The sequence below is a fragment of the Theropithecus gelada genome, chromosome 6 (genome assembly GCF_003255815.1).
Source record: "Theropithecus gelada isolate Dixy chromosome 6, Tgel_1.0, whole genome shotgun sequence".
Taxonomy (NCBI): Eukaryota; Metazoa; Chordata; class Mammalia; order Primates; family Cercopithecidae; genus Theropithecus; species Theropithecus gelada.
Genome location: NC_037673.1, coordinates 173,692,618 through 173,711,881, shown reverse-complemented (window position 1 = coordinate 173,711,881; position 19,264 = coordinate 173,692,618). Strand labels below are relative to the sequence as shown.

The following is a 19,264-nucleotide window of genomic DNA, read 5'->3' as shown; positions in this document are numbered from 1 at the left end:
GGTGCAGGCAGAGTGCCTCAGGGTCCTGCATGTCCACCTGGCACCCGCTCACTCTTGCATACCTGCCCAGTTGGTCTGACATGCTAACACTTACCTAAAAATCCCCCACTCCCACCTCAAAACAGCCTGGGGCAGAGGGGCAAACCCACCCCAGGCTCCTTTCTCAGGACACATGGGTAGGATCCGGTGTTCCCATCATTACCTGGCTTCCTCCCCACCCTGCAATGGCCACTTAACCAGTTGGAAGACCTTGAGCAGATCCCTCCCCCCCTTATTTCCCTTAGGTTGATGGGAAGCAGCAGGCACTCCGCACGTCATGAGTGGGGCCACAAAACGCCCCTTCTGCCCGGCTGCTGGCTCGGCACCTTCTGGCTGTGCTTAAGCCAGGTGGTTAGTTGGTACTCAGCACCACTCCACAGCAGGTGAGAGTCCTGCGGTGGCTTTGGGAACTCCAGGGGCTAGCTGGCTGCTTGGGTGGATTCCCACAGCTGCCCGGCAAGGTGATGGGTCTCACACCTATCTTTCCAAACAAGGGAAGGGCCTGTGCAGAGCCAACTTGAAAAGTGGCCAGGCTGGGGCTTGAACCTGGAACTGTCAGCTACAAAGCTCACATGGCTCCTGCAGCACTGGGTGCCCAGTCCAGAGGCCAGGAACAAGCTCGATGGGGGTTACGGGGCATTCCTAGGGAGCTGGGGACACTGGGAGTCTATAGAGCAGCATTGGGGTTGCAAGATCTGAGACAGACTGGTAGGCAATAAGCTCTTGGCCCCAGAGCCCACGCAGGAAGCTGCCCTTGAGTGCCTGCCAGTCCCCCTTCCCCCCAGGTGAATGTCTACTTCGAGGCCGGCTCAACAACCATCTTCAGAGAGCCCTCCCACGCCAGCCACAGCCTATCTACCAGCATCACCCACTATCTAGGTTTTTGCCCATCATGTGTCAAAGGCAAAACAGAGGGGTGGGTATGACGCACGTGCATCAGCCCAGGGGCTGGTACATGGCTGGCGTCCAGGTAAGGCAGGCCTGGGGCAGACAGGTAAGGCAGGCCTGGGGCACACAGCTCCCACCCTACTCTAAGTCCACATTAGGCAGCCAGGCCACCTTAGGCTTGGAGGGGAGGACACCAAAGGGGCAGGCCTTACCAGCAGTCAGAAACAGACCTACACCCCAGTGGGTACCCAAGGCTTCTTTCCTTAGGCCCATCCCCTTTAGGAAGTTGGGAAACACACTGGGTGAGCCCAAAGGCTACCAAAGCCTGGCTGTCTGGAGAGGCTAGCTCAGAGTCAGCCCTGGGGGCTCCTGGGCCTCGGAAGAGCACACCCTGCCTCCCTCCAGGCCCACCTCCAATCCCTTCCCGCTTCCAGCTGGGCCAGGGGAGCAGGAAGACCCCTGGAGCACCGGAAGCAAGAAAGAGGCAGGCAGGGGCGGCTAGCCAGGTTTGTGCTCGGACTGTATTCACACAGAGACACGTGGCAGCTTACATTGGACAAAATGAGTAATAAAAATTGGCTTTAAATATGGAAAAAACAAGGCCCTGTAATCCCATGCTACCCTAACACTGAGACCAGGATGGCCATCACAGTCTGGGAAGGGCCAGGACTGGGGCCTGGGGCACAGGCACAGGCACAGCCTTGCCCTATCCCCTTTACCCACACAGGTACACACGCGCGCGCACACACCCCACAGGTGCACACAGGAAGGGGCGGATTATTGCTGGGCACGTGTCTATTGTTATGAGGGGAGTCTGGAATGTTTGAGGGTTGACCAGGGATGCCCCACCCCCTCCTAGGGGCTGGGCTCCGGCGTTTCTGAAAGAGGTGTCTCCAGGACAGGGCCCAGCATCAGGGACCAGGCCCTGGGAGCTGGAAGGCAGAGGCAAACCTATCTGGGCCGGCCGGGGCAGTGGGCTGACGGGTCTCACAGCCGGCCCAATCTCTGGACACTTTGGCACAGGCCTAGGGGATACAGAGGCCCCAGATCCATCTCTGACAAGCACTGAGAAGGGACAGCTTTGGGCCCCAGAGAGTAGCAGCCTGAGCCCAGGGCAGCGGGGGCAGGCACGAAGTCTTACTCAGAGGCCGGGGGTGGCCAGCACAGTGCTGAAGGCTCAGGGGTGTGGGCACCCTCAGCCGTCCAAGGTGGGCCGGAGGAGCCTTGAGTTTGGCAGTGGCTTCTCTGCCAGCTCCCACTCTCCCAGCCAGGGCTGGCTGCCCCCAGGAGCCAAGGCAGGCGCCAGGTCTGCGGCGGGAATTAAGAATGCTCTGGTCGCTATATACATTCGTACAAATACATAAATACAGAAAGCCCCGAGCTCCACAGAGAAGAGCTGAAGGGACGCACCTTTGTCCCAGGGACGGCCCAGGCCCTGCCAAACTCAGCCAGGCCAGGCGCTGAGGGGTGGAGGACACTGGGGACAGCTCCGTCTGTGTTCCCCAGGCCACGACTTGAGTGGACAATGGGGAAGACCACTGTGCAAAACTGTAAACGGCGCTCGGAGTAGCTGCTACCGCCAACTGCCGGTGGGGGCCTCGGACTGGGGGCTAGAGGCGGGTGGGGAGCTCTTCCTCGCTGTCGCTGCAGTTTCCACAGCAATCCTGGAGGGACGGGGAAGACACGGAGGGAGGGAGAGAGGCAGAGCAGGTGCTATTAACCACCAGGGACGTCACATGGGGCCGACCCTGCCAGGGTAGGCCAGGAGCTGCCTGGGGGGCACACTCTGGGGAGGGGCCTCTCCACGAGGAACCTGGAGCAGCAGCTCAGGCCACACGTGGGTGGGTGTCATTGCAGAGGCTGCTAGCAACAGACTGAAGTAAGGGGGCTGGGTAGATCCCAGCCCTCTCCCCTGGGGCTGGCAGAGACAGGGCACGGGGAGACAAGCTAAGCAAAGCTGGCAGCTCCAAGGGGCCAGGGTGCAGGGAATCGAAGCAGTGGGCAGGGGAAGTGGGGCGGGCACCAGACTTCTTTCTCCCACATCTTGCCTCTGCCATGGAAGGGCTGCCCGTGGCTCCCCGAGGCCAGGCAGCAAGGCCAACCCACGGGGAGCCCACACTGCTCACCTCTGGAAAGAGAAAAGAGGCCATGAGCCCAGCCAGGGGTGGGGGACAGGCGGGAATGAGGCCAGAGACCCTGGGCACCGCAACAGGGCTGGAGGATGCCCACTCCCAGTGCATGCGGGCACCGGCTCTGCCTCCCACCCGCCGTCCCCTGGAGCCAGGCTGGGGGCCCAGGTCGGCCGATGCTGGGGCTTACTTGGCGACTGAAGAGTCTCTGCAGCAGTCCCTTTTTAGGGGGTGCAGGTGGCTGGCCCCTCCAGTCCAGGTCTGGGGGGACTGAGCCATCCAGCCCAAAGACATTCAGCTCCTGGAAGCACTCGGTCTCCACCATCTGCTGAGGAGCAGGCAGCTGTGACATCTGTCCCCAGGGCAGCCTCCTGGAGCCCACCCCACCAGCAGGCCAGGCCCCCACCTCGTTCTGCCAGGGGATGGGCACACTGCCAGTGGCAAACTTCTGGTAGAAGTCCTGGTCGGTAGGCTCCAGCTCCACGCCCTTGACTGTAGAGAACTGTTCAATGTCCAGAACATCCTTGCAGTAAATGGCCTGGGGCTGGTGGGAGAGAGGCAGTGGTCAGATAGGAAACACACACAGACACGCACACGTGAAGGCAGCTCAGCCCTGATTCTGACTCGTGTCTTGGCCTGGTGCTGCCCTGATGCCAGCAGCTCTCTGATTTGGAGTCAGAAACCAGGTACCCCACGCACTTCCTAAGCGGGGCAGGCCCTTCTCTCTGAAGCCTGGTTTTCCCCTCTGTGAACTGGGTACATTATTCCTCACTGCTCAATGGTTGTGAGGCTGTGTAAAGGCCAATGCCAGGCACCTCCTTCGCCTGCCACATCTTGCCTCTGCCACGGAAGGGCTGCCCGTGGCTCCCCGAGGCCAGGCAGCAAGGCCAACCCATGGGCAGCCCACACTGCTTCCTGGGTATGCAGTTGGGGTGGGGAGTACAGGCTGAATCTCAGCTGGCCGCTCGGCTGGGCACCGCCACGCAGAGCCTGGAGATGGTGACTCCTTGGCTCCCTGCCCTGCGATGACCTGGGATTTGCTCCGTCTTCTCTCCCAGCCAATCAGAGGACTGGCAGTCTCCCACCGCTCCACCTCCCCAGACCCATGCTGGGAGCCCATCTCAGCTCCAGGAGGCCACCTTCTTTTTTATCTTAACATGGTTTTCTAAATCCTTCAAATAAGATGTCAATTAAAATATTATCGTCATGTAAAATGGTGCAGCGGCTTTGGAAAACAGTCTGGCAGTTCCCTAAAAAGTTAAACATCATTACCATATGACCTGGTAATTCTACTCCTAGGTATAGACCAAGAGAAATGGCAAAATCTGTCCACACAAAAACTTGTACATGAATGTTCACAGCAGCAATAACAGCCAAAAAGTGGGAACAATCCTAATGTCTACCAACTGACGAACAGGTAAGTAAAATGTGGTCCATCCATGCAATGGAATATTATTCAGCCTTAAAAAGGAATGAAGCACTGATCTATGCTACAACATGGATGAACCTTGAAGATATTACGCTAAGTGAAAGAAGCCAGGCACAGAGGATCACATACTGTGGGATTCCATAGCTATGATACGTCCAGAACAGGCAAACAGAGAGAGACAGAGAATAGACTAGTGATTGCCAGGAGCAGCTGGAGGGAAGAATGGAGAATGACTGCTAAGGGTATGGGTTTTTTTTTTTTTTTGCAAAGTGGGGCAGGTAATGAAAACACTCAAAAATTTATTGTGGTGATGACTGCATAACGAAAAAGCCAATGAATTGCACTTTTTTTTTAAGATGGAGTTTTGCTCTTGTTGCCCAGCCTGGAATGCAATGACATGATCTCAGCTCACCGCCACCTCTACCTCCTTGGTTCAAGCGATTCTCCTGCCTCAGCCTCCCAAGTAGGTGAGATTACCGGCATGCGCCACCACACCCGGCTAATTTTTGTGTTTTTAATAGAGACGGGGGTTTCACCTTGTTGGCCAGCTGGTCTCGAACTCCTGACCTCTAGTGATCCGTCCACCTTGGCCTCTCAAAGTGCTGGGATTACAGGCATGAGCCACCACGCCCAGCCGAATTATACATTGTAAATGGGTGAATTGCATGGTATATAAATTATATAAATTAAACTCAAAAAAGCTGTTAAAAAAAATCATCATCAAGCTTGCTTTTCATCTACTGCTTCTACAAAGTTAAACTCCAGGGCACTAATTTTATCTCCAACTTTGAATGGAAGATCCAGAGGCAGTGTGGTTATTTCAAGGTTAAATGAAATGATGAACACAGGAAACAGAACAGACTGAGTGATGAGTGGCAGTGCCAGCCTCAGGGGCGAGCTGGCGAAAGTCAGGTTGTCCTAGTTCAAGTGCCTCTGACAGGGCCCACCTTTGCTTTGGAAAACAGTCTGGCAGTTCCCCAAAAGGTTAAACATAGTTACCATATGACCCGGTAATTCTATTTCTAGGTATAGACCAAGAGGAATGGAGGCCAAAGCAAACGGCTTACCTGAGGTCAGGAGTTCGAGACCAGCCTGGCCAGCAGTTCCAGTGAGGCCCATGTGAGGCAGTCACTCAGGGCAGTAGCCCCCTCGCTGGCGCCCCCACTTCCACTCACACCCACTATGGCCCACTCCCCATACCTCACATTCCTGCCCAGGGTGCCCCACTGGTCCTGTCTTGCTGAGAACCTACCTGCACTCCTCTGGCTGCACGGGCTCACTCAGCCACACAGGTGTCCTCGCAGCTGCTGCCCCTCACGGGGCTGGCCCCTGCCTCAGGACTGCAATGCCTGGCTGTTTCTTCTGCCTGGAATGCTCACACCCCAAATCTTGGCGTGGCTCTCCGCTTCACACATTTTACATTTCTGCACCACCATCACCTCCCCAGAGACCACCGTGTCTAAAAGTACTCCCCCCACCATCATTCTCTGCCATCTTTGTAGCTTGCTTTAGTTTTCTCTTTTTTTTTTTTTTCTATTTATTTATTTATTTTTTTGAGACAGAGTCTTGCTCTGTCGCCCAGGCTGGAGTGCAGTGGCTCGATCTCCACTCACTGCAAGCTCCGCCTCCCGGGTTCTCGCCATTCTCCTGCCTCAGCCTCCCGTATAGCTGGGACTACAGGTGCCCGCCACTGCACCCGGCTAATTTTTGTATTTTTAGTAGAGACAGGGTTTCACCATATTGGCCAGGATGGTCTCGATCTCTTCACATCGTGATCCGCCCGTCTCGGCCTCCCAAAGTGCTGGGATTACAGGCTTGAGCCACCACGCCCGGCCTTTTTCTTTTTTTCTCTTTTTTTTTGAGACTAAGTTTTGCTCTTGTTGCCCAGGCTGGAGTGCAGTGGTGCGATCTCAGCTCACCGCAACCTCCTCCTCTCGGGTTCAAGCAATTCTCCTGCCTCAGTATGCCGAGTGGCTGGGATTACAGGCATGCGCCACCACACCCAGCTAATTTTGTATTTTTAGTAGAGACGGGGTTTCACCATGTTGGTCAGGCCAGTCTTCGAACTCTCAACCTCAGGTGATCAGCCTGCCTCAGCCTCCCAAAGTGCTGGGATTACAGGCGTGAGCACCGCGCCCGGCCAGAGACGGGGTTTCACCGTGGTCTCGATCTCCTGACCTCGTGATCCGCCCGTCTCGGCCTCCCAAAGTGCTGGGATTACAGGCGTGAGCACCGCGCCCGGCCAGAGACGGGGTTTCACCGTGGTCTCGATCTCCTGACCTCGTGATCCGCCCACCTCGGCCTCCCAAAGTGCTGGGATTCCAGGCGTGAGCACCGCGCCCGGCTGCTTGCTTTAGTTTTCTTTATCACACTTAACATGACCTGGAATTCCTTCTGGCTTACTGGTTTATTTGGGTGTGTCTCCCACTAGAATATAAGGGCAGGACTGGCTCCAGTGGGCCTCATTATCTCCAGGGTCTGGCATAAATGGGCACTCAGCTATTTGCTGAATCAATAAACGTGTGTCAGCTATCAGCCGGGCCTGCCCTGCCCATCCTTCGGGCCTCTCCAGTGTTACTGGTGAACCATTAATTACAGGACCCGGTCCTCACAGACAAGGGAAGGGGAAAGCACATGACCTCATCTTAGCCAGTCAGAACCGTCCCTGTGACTGTCACACAGAGAAGCCTAATTCATGGGGAGGGAAAGAGTCAACAGGTTGAAGGCAAGGCAAGAGCTGGAGAATCCTGGCACACAGCAGAAAACCCTGAAGCTGGCCCTACTTTGGGACTTTCTGGCCAAATGAACCAATACACTCCATGCTGAGCTTAAGTGGGTTTAGGCTGGTTTTCTTTTTTTTTTTTTGAGACGGAGTCTCGCTCTCTCGCCCAGGCTGGAGTGCAGTGGCCGGATCTCAGCTCACTGCAAGCTCTGCCTCCCGGGTTCCCGCCATTCTTCTGCCTCAGCCTCCCGAGTAGCTGGGACTACAGGCGCCTGCCACCTCGCCCAGCTAGTTTTTTGTATTTTTTTTTTTAGTAGAGACGGGATTTCACCGTGTTAGCCAGGATGGTCTCGATCTCCTGACCTCGTGATCCGCCCGTCTCGGCCTCCCAAAGTGCTGGGATTACAGGCTTGAGCCACCGCGCCCGGCCTAGGCTGATTTTCTGCCACCTGGCCTCTGACAGCTAGAGGACACTCTTGCCTGCTGAGTGCCTGGCCCACTGAGATGCTCAGTTAACAGGTGAGACTCTATAAGGGGAAGTGACCACCCACAGAAGGACGGCCAGCCCAACAGCCCCTCCCACTGCTGGCAACTGCACTGTGGTTTTTCTCTGGGGAACTGAGCTCCCCCATTGGTGCAAGGTCAGGTGGGCGTATGATCTGGGTGTGGCCAGTGAGGGACTATGAGCAATGAGAGGCAATGGACATCAGTCTTGGTACTTCTTTTCCCCCATGAGGATTTCTTTTGAAATTATTGGGCAAGGCCAGGCACAGTGACTCACGCCTGTAATTCCAGCGCTTTGGGATGCCGAGGTGGGCAGATCACCTGAGGTCAGGATTTCAAGATTTCAAGACCAGCCTGGCCATTATGGTGAAACCTCGTCTCTACTAAAAATACAACAATTAGCTGGGCATGGTGGTGGGTGCCTGTAATCCCAGCTACTCAGGAGGCTGAGGCAGGAGAATCGCTTGAACCTGGGAGGCAGAGGTTGCAGTGAGCCGAGATCTCGCCACTGCACTCCAGCCTGGGGGACAGAGCAAGACCCTGTCTTGAAAAAGAAAAGATTGGCCGGGCGCGGTGGCTCAAGCCTGTAATCCCAGCACTTTGGGAGGCCGAGGCGGGTGGATCACGAGGTCAGGAGATCGAGACCATCCTGGCTAACATGGTGAAACCCCGTCTTTACTAAAAATACAAAAAACTAGCCGGGCGAGGTGGCGGGCGCCTGTAGTCCCAGCTACTCGGAGGCTGAGGCAGGAGAATGGCCTGAACCTGGGAGGCGGAGCTTGCAGTGAGCCGAGATCGCGCCACTGCACTCCAGCCTGGGTGACACAGCGCGAGACTCCGTCTCAAAAAAAAAAAAAAAAAAAAGAAAAAGAAAAGAAAAAAAGAAAAAAGGAAAGAAAAGAAGAAAGAAAGGAAAAAAGAATGAAGGAGGAAAGGAGGGGAGGGGAGGGGAGGAAAGATGCTCTCTGTCCACTGTGGCGGCTGAGCTGCTGGGGCCCACTGCTGCCACACCCTGGGGAGAGCCACCTCAGTATGAAGACTACACATTCAACAGTACAGGGAGGGGAGGGAGAGAGTTCCTAGGACATTGTCAGAAGCCCCAAGCCCCATCCAGGCATGCCAAAAGCTGGAACTATCCTGGGGCTTTTCTTTTTTGTGAATTATCTTTATTTTTGTGGCTAAGCCACTAGATTGTTTTTTCTGCCGCTTGCAATGGAAGCATCCTGGCTGATACTACAAGAGCCCCTGAGCCCCAGCCCTGGCTGGGCCCCGCCCTCCGCAGGAGTGGGCTGCACTCACGTCAGGCTTGAAGGGCGGCTCCAGCATGCCGGCTCCCAGCCGCTTGAAGTTCAGCTTCTTAAAGAGGGGGTGCTCCTTCACCTCGCGGGCACTGCCGCCACGACACCCCAGGCGTTCGGCGGGGTCCTTGCAGAGGAGCTGTGGCAAGGCAGGGGTGAGGCGGCCGGGCAGGCGGGTGAGTGGGTGGGAGGGAGGGAAAGGTGCGTCCACCCCAGCCCTAGCTGGCCAGGCTTCCGTGAGCTGCCGTACCTGTGAGCAGAGGGAGCGGGCCTGCGGGGAAAAGCGCTCGGAATACTCCTCGGGGACCTCCTTCACCAGCCGCTCCACCTCCTCCCGCTTGATCTTCTTCTTCCTCTGCTGGAAGGGCGACTGGCCTGCGATCATTTCGTACAGGAGGCAGCCGAGCGCCCACCAGTCAGGGCTGAACGTGTACCGTTCATTCTTTACCACCTCCGGAGCTGGGTGGGTGGCATGGGAGTTAGGGCTGGGCAGGAGGCGGGCAGTGGACCCTCAGGCCCCAGGAACGCCAGCGCACGTTAGGTCTGGGATACACTCAAACCTGTTGGCCAGGCAGGTGCCGTCCCAGCTTGGCGGGGACCTTGGCCAGTAGGAGAGCGCAGGCCCCATCAAGCGGGTGGGTACAGCCCTGCAGGGGGCCATGCCCAGGGTCCCTGGGTCTTCAGATTTTACACAAGAAGTCAGAAATCTGTATTTTGTATGTGAAACCATCTGGCTTACTAAAAACAATTTGACTTAAACACAAATGTAGGCCAAATTGGGCCCACGTGGCTACCAGTTTGCAACTTCTGGATTTAATAACAGTAAGAAGAAGGAAACTCCTATTTTCTGACTACCTCCTACCTTCCAGGGCAGCCCCGTGGGGAGTTTTCCCTGAACTCTCTCTTTTCATCTTCCAGGCAGCCCTGGGAGGCAGGTATGATGAGCGTTTTACAGTGGAGCAAAGTGAGGCTGGAAGCAGTGGAGTCTCTGGTTCAAGGCCACGCAACAGGCAAGAGGCGGCGCCTGCAGAGCCAGAACTCTGCCTCCTGTGTCTCTCAGTCTCCAAGTGGAATGTGGGGCCTCATCTTGGCCCCTCCACTGGCCTCCTTCACAGATGGGCACAGGCAGGGCAGGGACTGGGGCCACAGAAACAGATGGAGGGTCTCTCTCCTCCATCCCCCGGTGGCCACTTGCAGGCTGAGCCATAGCAGGGTTTAATAAGTATTTAGCGGCCAGGCGCGTTGGCTCAAGCCTGTAATCCCAGCACTTTGGGAGGCCGAGGCGGGCGGATCACGAGGTCAGGAGATCAAGACCATCCTGGCGAACACGGTGAAACCCCGTCTCTACTAAAAATACAAAAAAATTAGCCGGGCATGGTGGCGGGCGCCTGTCATCCCAGCTTCTCGGGAGGCTGAGGCAGGAGAATGGCATGAACCTGGGAGGCGACGGAGCTTGCAGTGAGCGGAGATCGCGCCACTGCACTCCAGCCTGGGCGACTGAGCAAGACTCCGTCTCAGAAAAAAAAGTATTGAGCAAATGAATGACATGGTTTCCCAACTGTGTGCGGCCCTGGCTGAGTCTTGGTCTCCTAAGCTCTAGAAGAGGAGCATTGGTATGGGCCCTTTCTGCTGAGGCCCCTTTTGAGAGAAGACTCCTGACAGAAGTGGGTGTGGCTGGATGGCTGGATAGTGAGGGAACCCAGGAGGCTAGTGCGCCGGGCAGAGAAGACTCACCCATGTAGCCCACGGTGCCCACACGGCCTTTGATGGTCTGGCCCTCGGGCACGTGCACAGCCAGCCCCAGGTCAGAGATGCGGATGTGGCCTGAATGTGGGTGGAGAAACAGGTAGACCCGTTAACAGGCCAGGCCTCTGCATCTCACCCCACCCTGACCCACCCCAGGCACCCCCACACACCGTGGTCATCCAGCAAGATGTTCTCTGGCTTCAGGTCCCTGTGCAGAAAGAAGAACAGGGTCAGATGCTGCTCAGTCTGCCAGGGAGCCAGACGGGGTCAGCCCCTCCTAGCTCACTTGTCTCCTGGGGCCAGGTGTGGAGCAAGGTGCAAGACTCATTTGCTGCCAGGGCGACAGACAGCCCTGCTTTCCCTGGCAACAGCCTGGATTCAAGGGAGCAGAGGAAGGATTTATAGAGCTAGGACTCCCAGGACTCTCTAGGCGAGTGGAAGGCAGCTCCACCTGCAAGAGGCCTCCCCAGTGGCCTTGCTCACCCCTTGATGACTGACTCCGCCTTTCCTCTCCATCAAATGGGACTACTCATCTGTCCCCTGACTAGGCTGCTGTGAGGCTCACAGGAAGTCAGCAACTATCAGAGCCAGGGCGCTCTCTTACCCAGCCCCGTGTGCCAGGCACTCTGTACTTAACTCACTGGGCTCCTCCAACAACCTGGGAAGTAGGAATTACAGTCTATGCTTCCTAGAAAAGGAAACAGTGTTGGGAGCAGGGAGCTGACTGGCCCAAGGTCACACGGTGGGGGGTGGAGGGGTGACAAAGTCAGGATTCCCCTGTGGGTCCACCAGAGCCCAAAGCCTAGGTCTGGGCCACTCAAGTTGGCCTGGCATGTGAGTTCAGCCAGTGCCACAGCCCCCACACCAATGTCCTTCTGTAGTCTGGCCTGATCGGCAGCCTTGGCCACCTCCGTCCAGGCCCAGTTGCAGTTGCTGGCAGGGAAGGACTAAGCCCCTGGGGTGGCCGAGCCGTCCCAACCTGTACACAATGCGCTCCCGGTGCAGGTCCTCCAGGCCACAGCAGATCTCGGCGGCGTAGAAGACGGCCCGTGCTTCGGGGAAGCCAGCCTGGCCCATGTGGTAGATGTGGAACTTGAGGTCGCCCCCGTTCATCAGTGTCAGCACCAGGCACAGCGCGTCCTTGGTCTCATAGGCGTAGGCCAAGCTCACCTGTGGCCGAGGGGACCCGAGCCCTCAGGCAGGAGCTGCGGGGCGCTTGGCGGCAGGGCTGCCCAAAAAAGCCTTCTCGGTGCCACTCCTTGGGCCCAGCCTGCTCCCCAAGCCTGGCGTCAACACCCCAAACCCGCCCTTCCCGGCATCCCGTGCGGGAGGGTGGGGCCTGGGGGGTAGGGAGGGCCAGTGCGCCAGCATGGCCAAGGGGAAGGGAGAGTCTCCTTCTGTACTTACTACAAACCTACTGTTCACTTTCTCCAGGATCTGCTTCTCGTTCAGCGCCATGGCCTCCCCTTTCCGCTTCTTGATCCGCTTTTTCTCTAGCTTCTTGCAGGCGTACATCTTACCGGTGGCCCGCACCTGGCAGGCACACACCTGTGGCCAGGCAGAGAGGGGCGAATGGAGGCCAGCTGTGCCCTTGCTGGGCATCCAGGGGGTGGTCCAGGGCCCAACACACCCACCCTTTTCACTCTTCCAGGGCCACTGGCCTGGCCACTCACCTCCCCAAAGCCACCTTTGCCCAGGACGCGGTACTGCCTGAAGGTGTTTTTGGTCACTGGCTGCCTGTGGCAAGGGGTGGGGAAGCGAACGCTGGCTGAGCAGGAGAGCCCAAGGCCTGGGAAGAACCCCAGCAACCTGGCCTGTCCCAGTCCAGCCTTCAGGGAGCTCACCTTTCCAGCCACTTCCACTGCAGGAAACGGTTGAAGTAGATGCTGTCGAGGTAGTCGGCAAAAGGGGCCACGCTCAGGTACTCATGGGTCAGCCTAGTGAGGGAAGGCAGGCCCAGCTCACCCGCCAGCCCCTGACATTGCAGGCTGTTGGCTCGATGGGCCAGGCCTCCCATTCTGCACACGCTTAGCCCACAGGTATCATCGTCGGCCAGTCCTCCTGCTAACCTCCGAGTGGGGAGACACACAGCCTGTGCTGAAGCTGTGGGTGCTACTGAGGGGAGGCAGCCTGCTCAGGTCACACAGCAGGGGCAAGGCCAGGGCTGGGCAGCTGAGCTCCCTCACCAGCCACTGAGCTGTTCACAGTCTTCCTGACCCCCAGAAGCCCCCTCCTCTGGGCACAATTCCAGGCTTGTGGGCAGGGACAGGCTTACCGGGTGAGTTCCTGGAAAAGGTCTTTGCAGGGCCCCTGCTCCAGCCGCTGGGTGCAGTTCGTCACCAGCTGCCGGGGGACCTCTGGGATGAGGTCAGGACCCTGGGAACAAGCCCCAGACAGGTCAGTGCAGGGGTTCCCTTGGACGGCTACCCACTCCCAGGGGAGAGGGGTCAGGCATCTCGGGCTGGTGCCATGGGAGGCTGCAGGCCGGGGGTGTGCCAGCCAGCCTGGTTGCTGAACTCCTTCCTGCTGCCCACCCGTGAGGCAGAGCACAGAAGAGCCACTGGGAGGCCGCCTGGCCCAAGCCCAGCCCATACCCTGGGCTGCATGCCCGCCGCGCTGCCTGGAGCAGCTCCAGGGCACTCTCTGCCCAGGCTGTGTGTTATGCACGTCTGTGTGGAGAAACCACCCTCAGAGGCCTGACACTGTGGTCGCTCCTCTCCCTGACACTGGGCTCTGGCGGATCCTGTCATCTCTCCGTCACTGCTCACTCACCGTGTGGCTCAGAAAATTCTGCATTAGCTGCCGCCCACATGCCTTTCGCTTCTCATCCGGGGTCACTTCATACTCAGCCTGCAGGGTGGAAAGCAAAGAAGCTGGAGGTCTGGACAGAGCAAGCAGCAGGTGTGGGGAGGAGGGGCACATGGGGCTGGGACCTCGGCCACCCGCAGGGCTGGGCAGGGCTGGGCTGCACTCACCACCCCATCCAGGAAGGCGATGCAGCGGCTCAGCTCCGGCCTCGTGGCACAGAACTCTCGGAACAGCAGGCGCCCAATGGGCTGCCGCTCGCACAGGCTGTGATAGTCACGCTCTGTGGGCAGTGATGGAAGCTGCTGGGTCCACAGCCCCAGAGCACATGGGTGGGGCATTCCTGCCCACACCACCAGACCCTGGGCCCCCACAACAGCTTCCAGCTCTGCAGTGTGGCAGCCACAGTCTTCTTCGGAACCCTCACCACAACCCTAAGTTGGGCACAGCTGTTTTGGGGCTGTGAGGCCCAGAGAGGCTAACTGACTAGCTCAATGTCACACAGCCAGGAGTCTGGCTCCAGAGACCAGGCCTCCACCCACCTCTCTGCATCGTCTCCTGATTTACACGACTTGCGTATGTCCCAGTACTGGGGTTGGGTGCGGTCCGTGAGGTTCCGGCCCAGCCCAGCCCCAGCCAGGCCCACACCTGCTGCCTGCCTGGCGAAAGTGCGAGAGGAAGCTGTGGCTTCCGGCACGCTCTCAGCTGGGCCTCCTTCCCAGGAGGTGGGAGCAGCCCGGGTGTGCTCTGCCCACGTGCAGGCCACCGGGGGCCTCAGCAACCGTGGGTGCTGCTCAGACCTGGGGCCTTGGCCAAGATTGGCAGGAACTGGGGTCCCGAGCCCTTCTGTCCCCTCCCAGGAGTAACCCTGTCACAATGCCCAGGCTGAGGGCTTCTGGTCAAGGCTTTGCTAGTCACCCCTCTGGGCTGGGCCTGGGAGGCTAAGCCCCAGCGTGGAGCTCCCAAGGCAGTCAGTCTGTGGGCTGGCCCAGCGGCCACTCCCTCTGTCTTGTGGGCCCTGCTAACCCTAGCTGGCTCTCCTTTTCAAAGTGGTATCAACTGCCCCAATCTGCCCCTGCCCTATTCCTGACACCCGCTTCACCCACCCCCAGCGTGACCCTGTTTGCTGTCTGCTCTCCACCCATCCCAAGCCCGGGAACTGAAACTGGGCTGAATGGTGCAGTCCCCATCCTCCTGCTCACTGGATCCCCCACGCCTGTCCCTCTGCCCCAGGGCAAGGTCTCAGGGGAGGCTCCCCCTGCCCCGGCAGGGGCCCCTGTGTTGGCACCCGCAGGCCCTGCCCAGGCCTCACCGAGGCTGAGTCGCAGCTCTTCGCATTGGCTGATGTGCGGGAACTGCAGCATCTGCCGCCATTTCTTGCTTTTGCCTTTGCGATTTCCACCGCCACCTGTGGGAGCAAGCGGACACTGGGTCTCAGGTCTCAGTGCAGTCCAGGGCCTCTAGGGCTCAGCCAAGGCAGAGCCAAGGCAGAGCCAAGGCAGAGCGGCACCTCAGGCCTTCCCTCTGCACGCTCCAGCACGCCCTTGCTGCGTTCCAGGACACACGTGGTTCTCCTGCTTCAGGCTCCTGTGCTGGGAGAGCCAAGAGAGGCAGTGAGGTCGCTGGGGGAGGACGGTGTTCCAAGAAGCTCCAACAATGGGCCCAACCTCAGCTACTTCCCACCAGGTAGGAGTTCCCTCAGTGAAGAAAGGGGAGAAGGACATCGCAGTGGTGGGAACTGCAGAAGGCCCAGGAGGGAGAGATTCTAGGCCAGTGGGGCAGGCCTGAGAGATGCACAGGGCAGGCTGGGGACAAGGAGGCTCCCAGGCCTCTATCACCAGGCCCCACATCAGAGCTATCAAATGCTCAAACAAGGCAGGGGCAAGGGGGCTGGCACCCAGGACTCCCCATCCCCTGCACACTGGGGCTTCCCCGGTCCCCTGCCTGCCTTGCTTGACCTCGCAGACACCCCACCTGCAGCGGCTGAGGTCACGGCAGCAGTGGGATTGCCTGCAGAGCCCAACAGGTGTGGGAAACATGGGCCAGATGTGAGATGACCAGGAACAGCGAAGGCCCCTGTGACAGAGGCAGCTGCAGGACAACACCAGCTGATTGCTTGATTGCTGCTAGGAGGGTTTCTGGCTCAGTGAGGCCAGCTCTTCTGATTTTTCAAAAGCAGCTAGAAATTCAGACTCTCACATAAAATATTGGCCCTCATTTTATAAAAAAGAAAAAAAAAAAAAACAACTCACTGCAGCCAAATAAAATGTGTCAGGGAGCTAGCTAAACGTGTGTGGCCTGTGGGCCACCAGGTTGAGGCGGGTGGAAGGGGCCCGAGCCTCCCAGAGCTGGGTCTGAATCTCTGATTCACACCATAGGCCCATCACTTGCTATCTGTGAACCTCAGCTTCTCCGTGTGTGTTATGTGGTGCATGGGAGACGCTGTCCACATTAAGTAGGGCTGAGTCAAGAGGTGAGCCCCAACTCCAACAACTCCATGGCAACCTTAGACAACCATTTTCTCATGCTGGGCCTCAGTTTCCCATCTGGTTTTTCAGTCCTGTATCCATCTGGCCTGGGTGAGGGCAGGTGGTGCAAGGGCAGAAGTTGCCTTCTAGGGAGGGGGCAAGGCGAGGTCCCTGGATGACTCCCTGACCTAAGCTGCCTGGAGGAGGAACTACTGCAGAGGCCCATTGAGAAACTTGCTAGAGGCCTCCTGCGAGCATGCCCTGCAGTCATTGCTTCACTGTGAGTGAGCAACAGACCCCCACCCCTCAACCCAGGGCAAGGCCTTCCCAGAAGGGGAACTCCTCCCCCACACCCACAGGTCCCTCACCCAACCCTCCATCCGCCAGCCTTCCACCCTCAGTTACTTCCTCCTCCCCCCTCCCAGCCACATCAAGGCAGCAGCAGAGTCACATGCAAATATCCTGTCCTGGGCTTCCCAGTCAGTGGGGCTCCTCCCCACCCTCCCCATCCCCTTTCAGTGTCCCTGGGCCCACTCCCCATGCCTCTGAGTGCCTGGGAAGAGAAGGGGTACTGAGGGAGGTCTCAAGCCCCAGCGTTGTCCCACTCCATCCTCACAGCAGCTCTGCCAGAGCAGGCCCAATTTCCTATGAAAACTGAGGTTCCGAGGTGAGGAATCGATTCACCCAAGATGACTAAGCCTAGAGGTGACAGGATTGGTACCCAGCTCCCTATGGCCACAACCCAAGCTCCCTTCCCACCCCAAACATGGCTGGCATCTATTAGGTGCCAACTGTATATACACACCAAGGGTTCCCAAACCCCACTTGGGGTCTCAGATCACTCAGGAAGCCGTCAAGGGTCCCAGCCCCAAGCTCATGGAAAGCCGGTTCATGAGTTGGTTCTGATGCAGCCCGCCCAGACGCCTGGGCTCAGGACTCAGTGACAGTCAGGGTTTCCTTTAGTCTTTATATCCCACCCCCAACCGTTCCACAAAAAGGGGTACTGAAGTTGAGAGAGAAGAGACATGCTTAAAGCCATGAAGGTCGGCCAGGCGCGGTGGCTCATGCCTATAACCCCAGCAATTTGGGAGGCCAGAGGCAGGTGGATCACTTGAGGTCAGGAGTTCAAGACCAGCCTGGCCAACATGGTGAAACCCGTCTCTACTATAAATACAAAAATTAGCTGGGTGTGGTGGTGTGCACCTGTAGTCCCAGCTACTTGGGAGGCTGAGGGAGGAGGGTCACTTGAACCCAGGAGGCGGAGATTGCAGTTAGCCCTGCACTCCAGCCTGGGTGACAGAGTGAGACTCCATCTCAAATAAAAGTCATGCAGGTGGGAGGGGCAGAGCCAGGTTGTGGTAAGAGTTCTCAAGTGGAGGTACCAGTCCCCAGTCTGGCCACACCACCCTGTGCCTTGCCCATGGCCTGACAAAGCTTGTGCAAAAGTACCCACACTCTCCGGCCAGGCAGTGCCATCAGCAGGCCTGAGGCTTTAACTGGTTACAGCTCTAGGGAAGAAGTCCTGTTTCAGCCCTCCCCACCCCTCCTCCCTGGCTCCTTGGATGACAAGGCAGAACAGAATCGGCAGATGCCCCCAGAGGCTGGGAGGAAGGCCTAGCCCATGGGCTCGATAAGGGACAGGGGATAAGACAGGCTCCCCAGGCACTGAGGACCCAGCCTGCCATGCCATTTCTGAGCTGCACCTCGCCAGGGCACTGGGTGGGCATGGGGTGCCAGGTGTGGCACCCAGCTGGAGGTTCCTCTGGGCTTCCTATAGACTGTGCCGGTCATCCTGTGTCTTAGGCCTGAGTCAATCACAATATTGCTGTGTGACTGATGCTAATCCCTGGTTTGAGCCTCAGCTTCTCACGTGTAAAATGGGGCAGAAAGGTGAAGCAGATGACTTTTTAAGCCTGGAAGCCCAGTAAAGGAAAAACTGTCATGATCTCCCTCCTTGCCCTGCAGTTCCAAAAAGAAGAGTCTTGTTTACTGCTGCTTCCCCAGCACCCTGGACAAGGTAGGGCAGAGTGGGTGGTCAGTGATCATGTTACTGAGGTGGGGTGTGGCAGGTGGGGGCAGACTGACCACAGGGCAGTGAGGACCCGGTCTGGTCCTTGTGTTTCTCCCAGGACCTGCACAGAGCAAGTGTCTGATAACATCTGGGGTGGGAGCCACGAGGAGCTACACACACACTCGGTCCACCAGACTGGTTTCCCCAGTCAGGCCTTTGAACTTACAATACTGACAACGCAGCCTGCTCTGCTCCCACTTCTTTCTGTGTCCGCTAGGCCCACTGGACCATGGGCTCCCTGAGGGCAAATATCCATTCACCTCTGCTCTCAGTGTCCTGAGGCACAGAGCAAGTAGCAGTCCTATAGGTAGCATTTGTGACCAGGAGTTTCCCCAAGTCAGGTGGGCTGTGCTACGCAGAGGGTCCGCTCATTCATTCTCCAGCCTTTACCTAACACCAACTTTCTGCGGGATTAGGCTAGGTGCTGGGGTCTGGGCCCATGGCACGTGGGGCATCTTTACACCTCTCACCTGGAGAGGACTCAGAGAGGCTCTCCTGGGGCTCCGGTCCCACCCTTCCCTCTTCGTCTCTCCTTCTTTCACTCCTTCACCCCCACCCGCCGTGAGGGCGGCGGCCTGACCCCCGCCCCTTCCTGGGCCCCGAATCCCGGGGGCAGGTGCTGAGAAGGAAGACGACGGGCCGGAAAGGCTCGTGTCTGGGCGGGGTGTAGGGCGCAGGGCCCGCGGGCCTAGGGGATTCGACGGCTGGGTAGCCCCGCGGAGCTCAGACGCCGCGCACTCGCGCTCCATGCACCCGGGCCCGGCCGCCCGCCCGGCCGCCTCACCTTCGCGGGCCTTGAGTAGCACCGTGTTCGCTACGATGTTCTCGAGCTCCATGGGCTGTGGCGCCGCCTGGCGCGCCGGGCCGCACCGCCGGCCGGGATCGCGCGCGAGTGCCGAGGCCGGATGGGATCGGCGCGGCTCGGCTCGGCTCGCAGTGACCGCGCCGCGGCCTCCCCGGCCTCCCCGGCCGCCGCAGCCAGCCGCGCACTCTCCGCCCCCTCCCGGGGGCCACCCCGGCGCTGGCCCGCCCCGCCCCGCCCTCTGTTTACCTTACAAGACCAATCATCGGGCAGAAGCTCCCCGCGCCGTCTTCCCATTAGTCTTCCTCTTCCTCTTTCCCCCGCCCCCCGAGCTGGGGACTCGCTCAAAGGAGTATGGGGGCG

The 19,264-nt window shown here is 58.4% G+C and overlaps 1 protein-coding gene across 4 annotated transcripts; it reads right to left on the bottom strand.

Annotated features, from left to right (window-relative positions):
* Positions 1-1,704: 1,704 nt before the first annotated feature.
* Positions 1,705-19,094, bottom strand: GRK6 (G protein-coupled receptor kinase 6). Of its 4 annotated transcripts, XM_025388316.1 has the most exons (17): positions 18,884-19,083; positions 14,873-14,968; positions 13,731-13,843; positions 13,528-13,605; positions 13,031-13,131; positions 12,600-12,692; positions 12,429-12,492; positions 12,163-12,303; positions 11,735-11,925; positions 10,926-10,963; positions 10,744-10,833; positions 9,260-9,468; positions 9,011-9,148; positions 3,463-3,600; positions 3,247-3,381; positions 3,054-3,055; positions 1,705-2,591 (listed from the first exon to the last, which is right to left on the bottom strand). In XM_025388316.1, exons 1-17 carry the CDS (start codon positions 18,933-18,935, stop codon positions 2,501-2,503), a joined length of 1,770 nt encoding a protein of 589 aa, XP_025244101.1. In that variant the 5' UTR covers positions 18,936-19,083; the 3' UTR covers positions 1,705-2,500. The 4 variants fall into 4 exon arrangements, with proteins under 4 accessions (XP_025244101.1, XP_025244102.1, XP_025244105.1 ...); XM_025388317.1 differs by lacking the exon at positions 3,054-3,055 and having other exon boundaries at positions 1,708-2,591; XM_025388319.1 differs by lacking the exon at positions 1,705-2,591 and having other exon boundaries at positions 2,854-3,055.
* Between the last annotated feature and the right edge of the window lie 170 nt (positions 19,095-19,264).

Coding starts and splice junctions, on each gene's coding strand:
- GRK6 (XM_025388316.1), bottom strand. CDS start 18,935: ATGGAGCTCGAGAACATCGTAGCGAACACGGTGCTACTCAAGGCCCGC. Junction 12,693..13,030: donor CTTTTCCAGGAACTCACCCG/GTAAGCCTGTCC, acceptor TTCCCTCACTAG/GCTGACCCATGAGTACCTGA. Junction 9,149..9,259: donor CCCGCTCCCTCTGCTCACAG/GTACGGCAGCTC, acceptor GCCTTGCCACAG/CTCCTCTGCAAGGACCCCGC.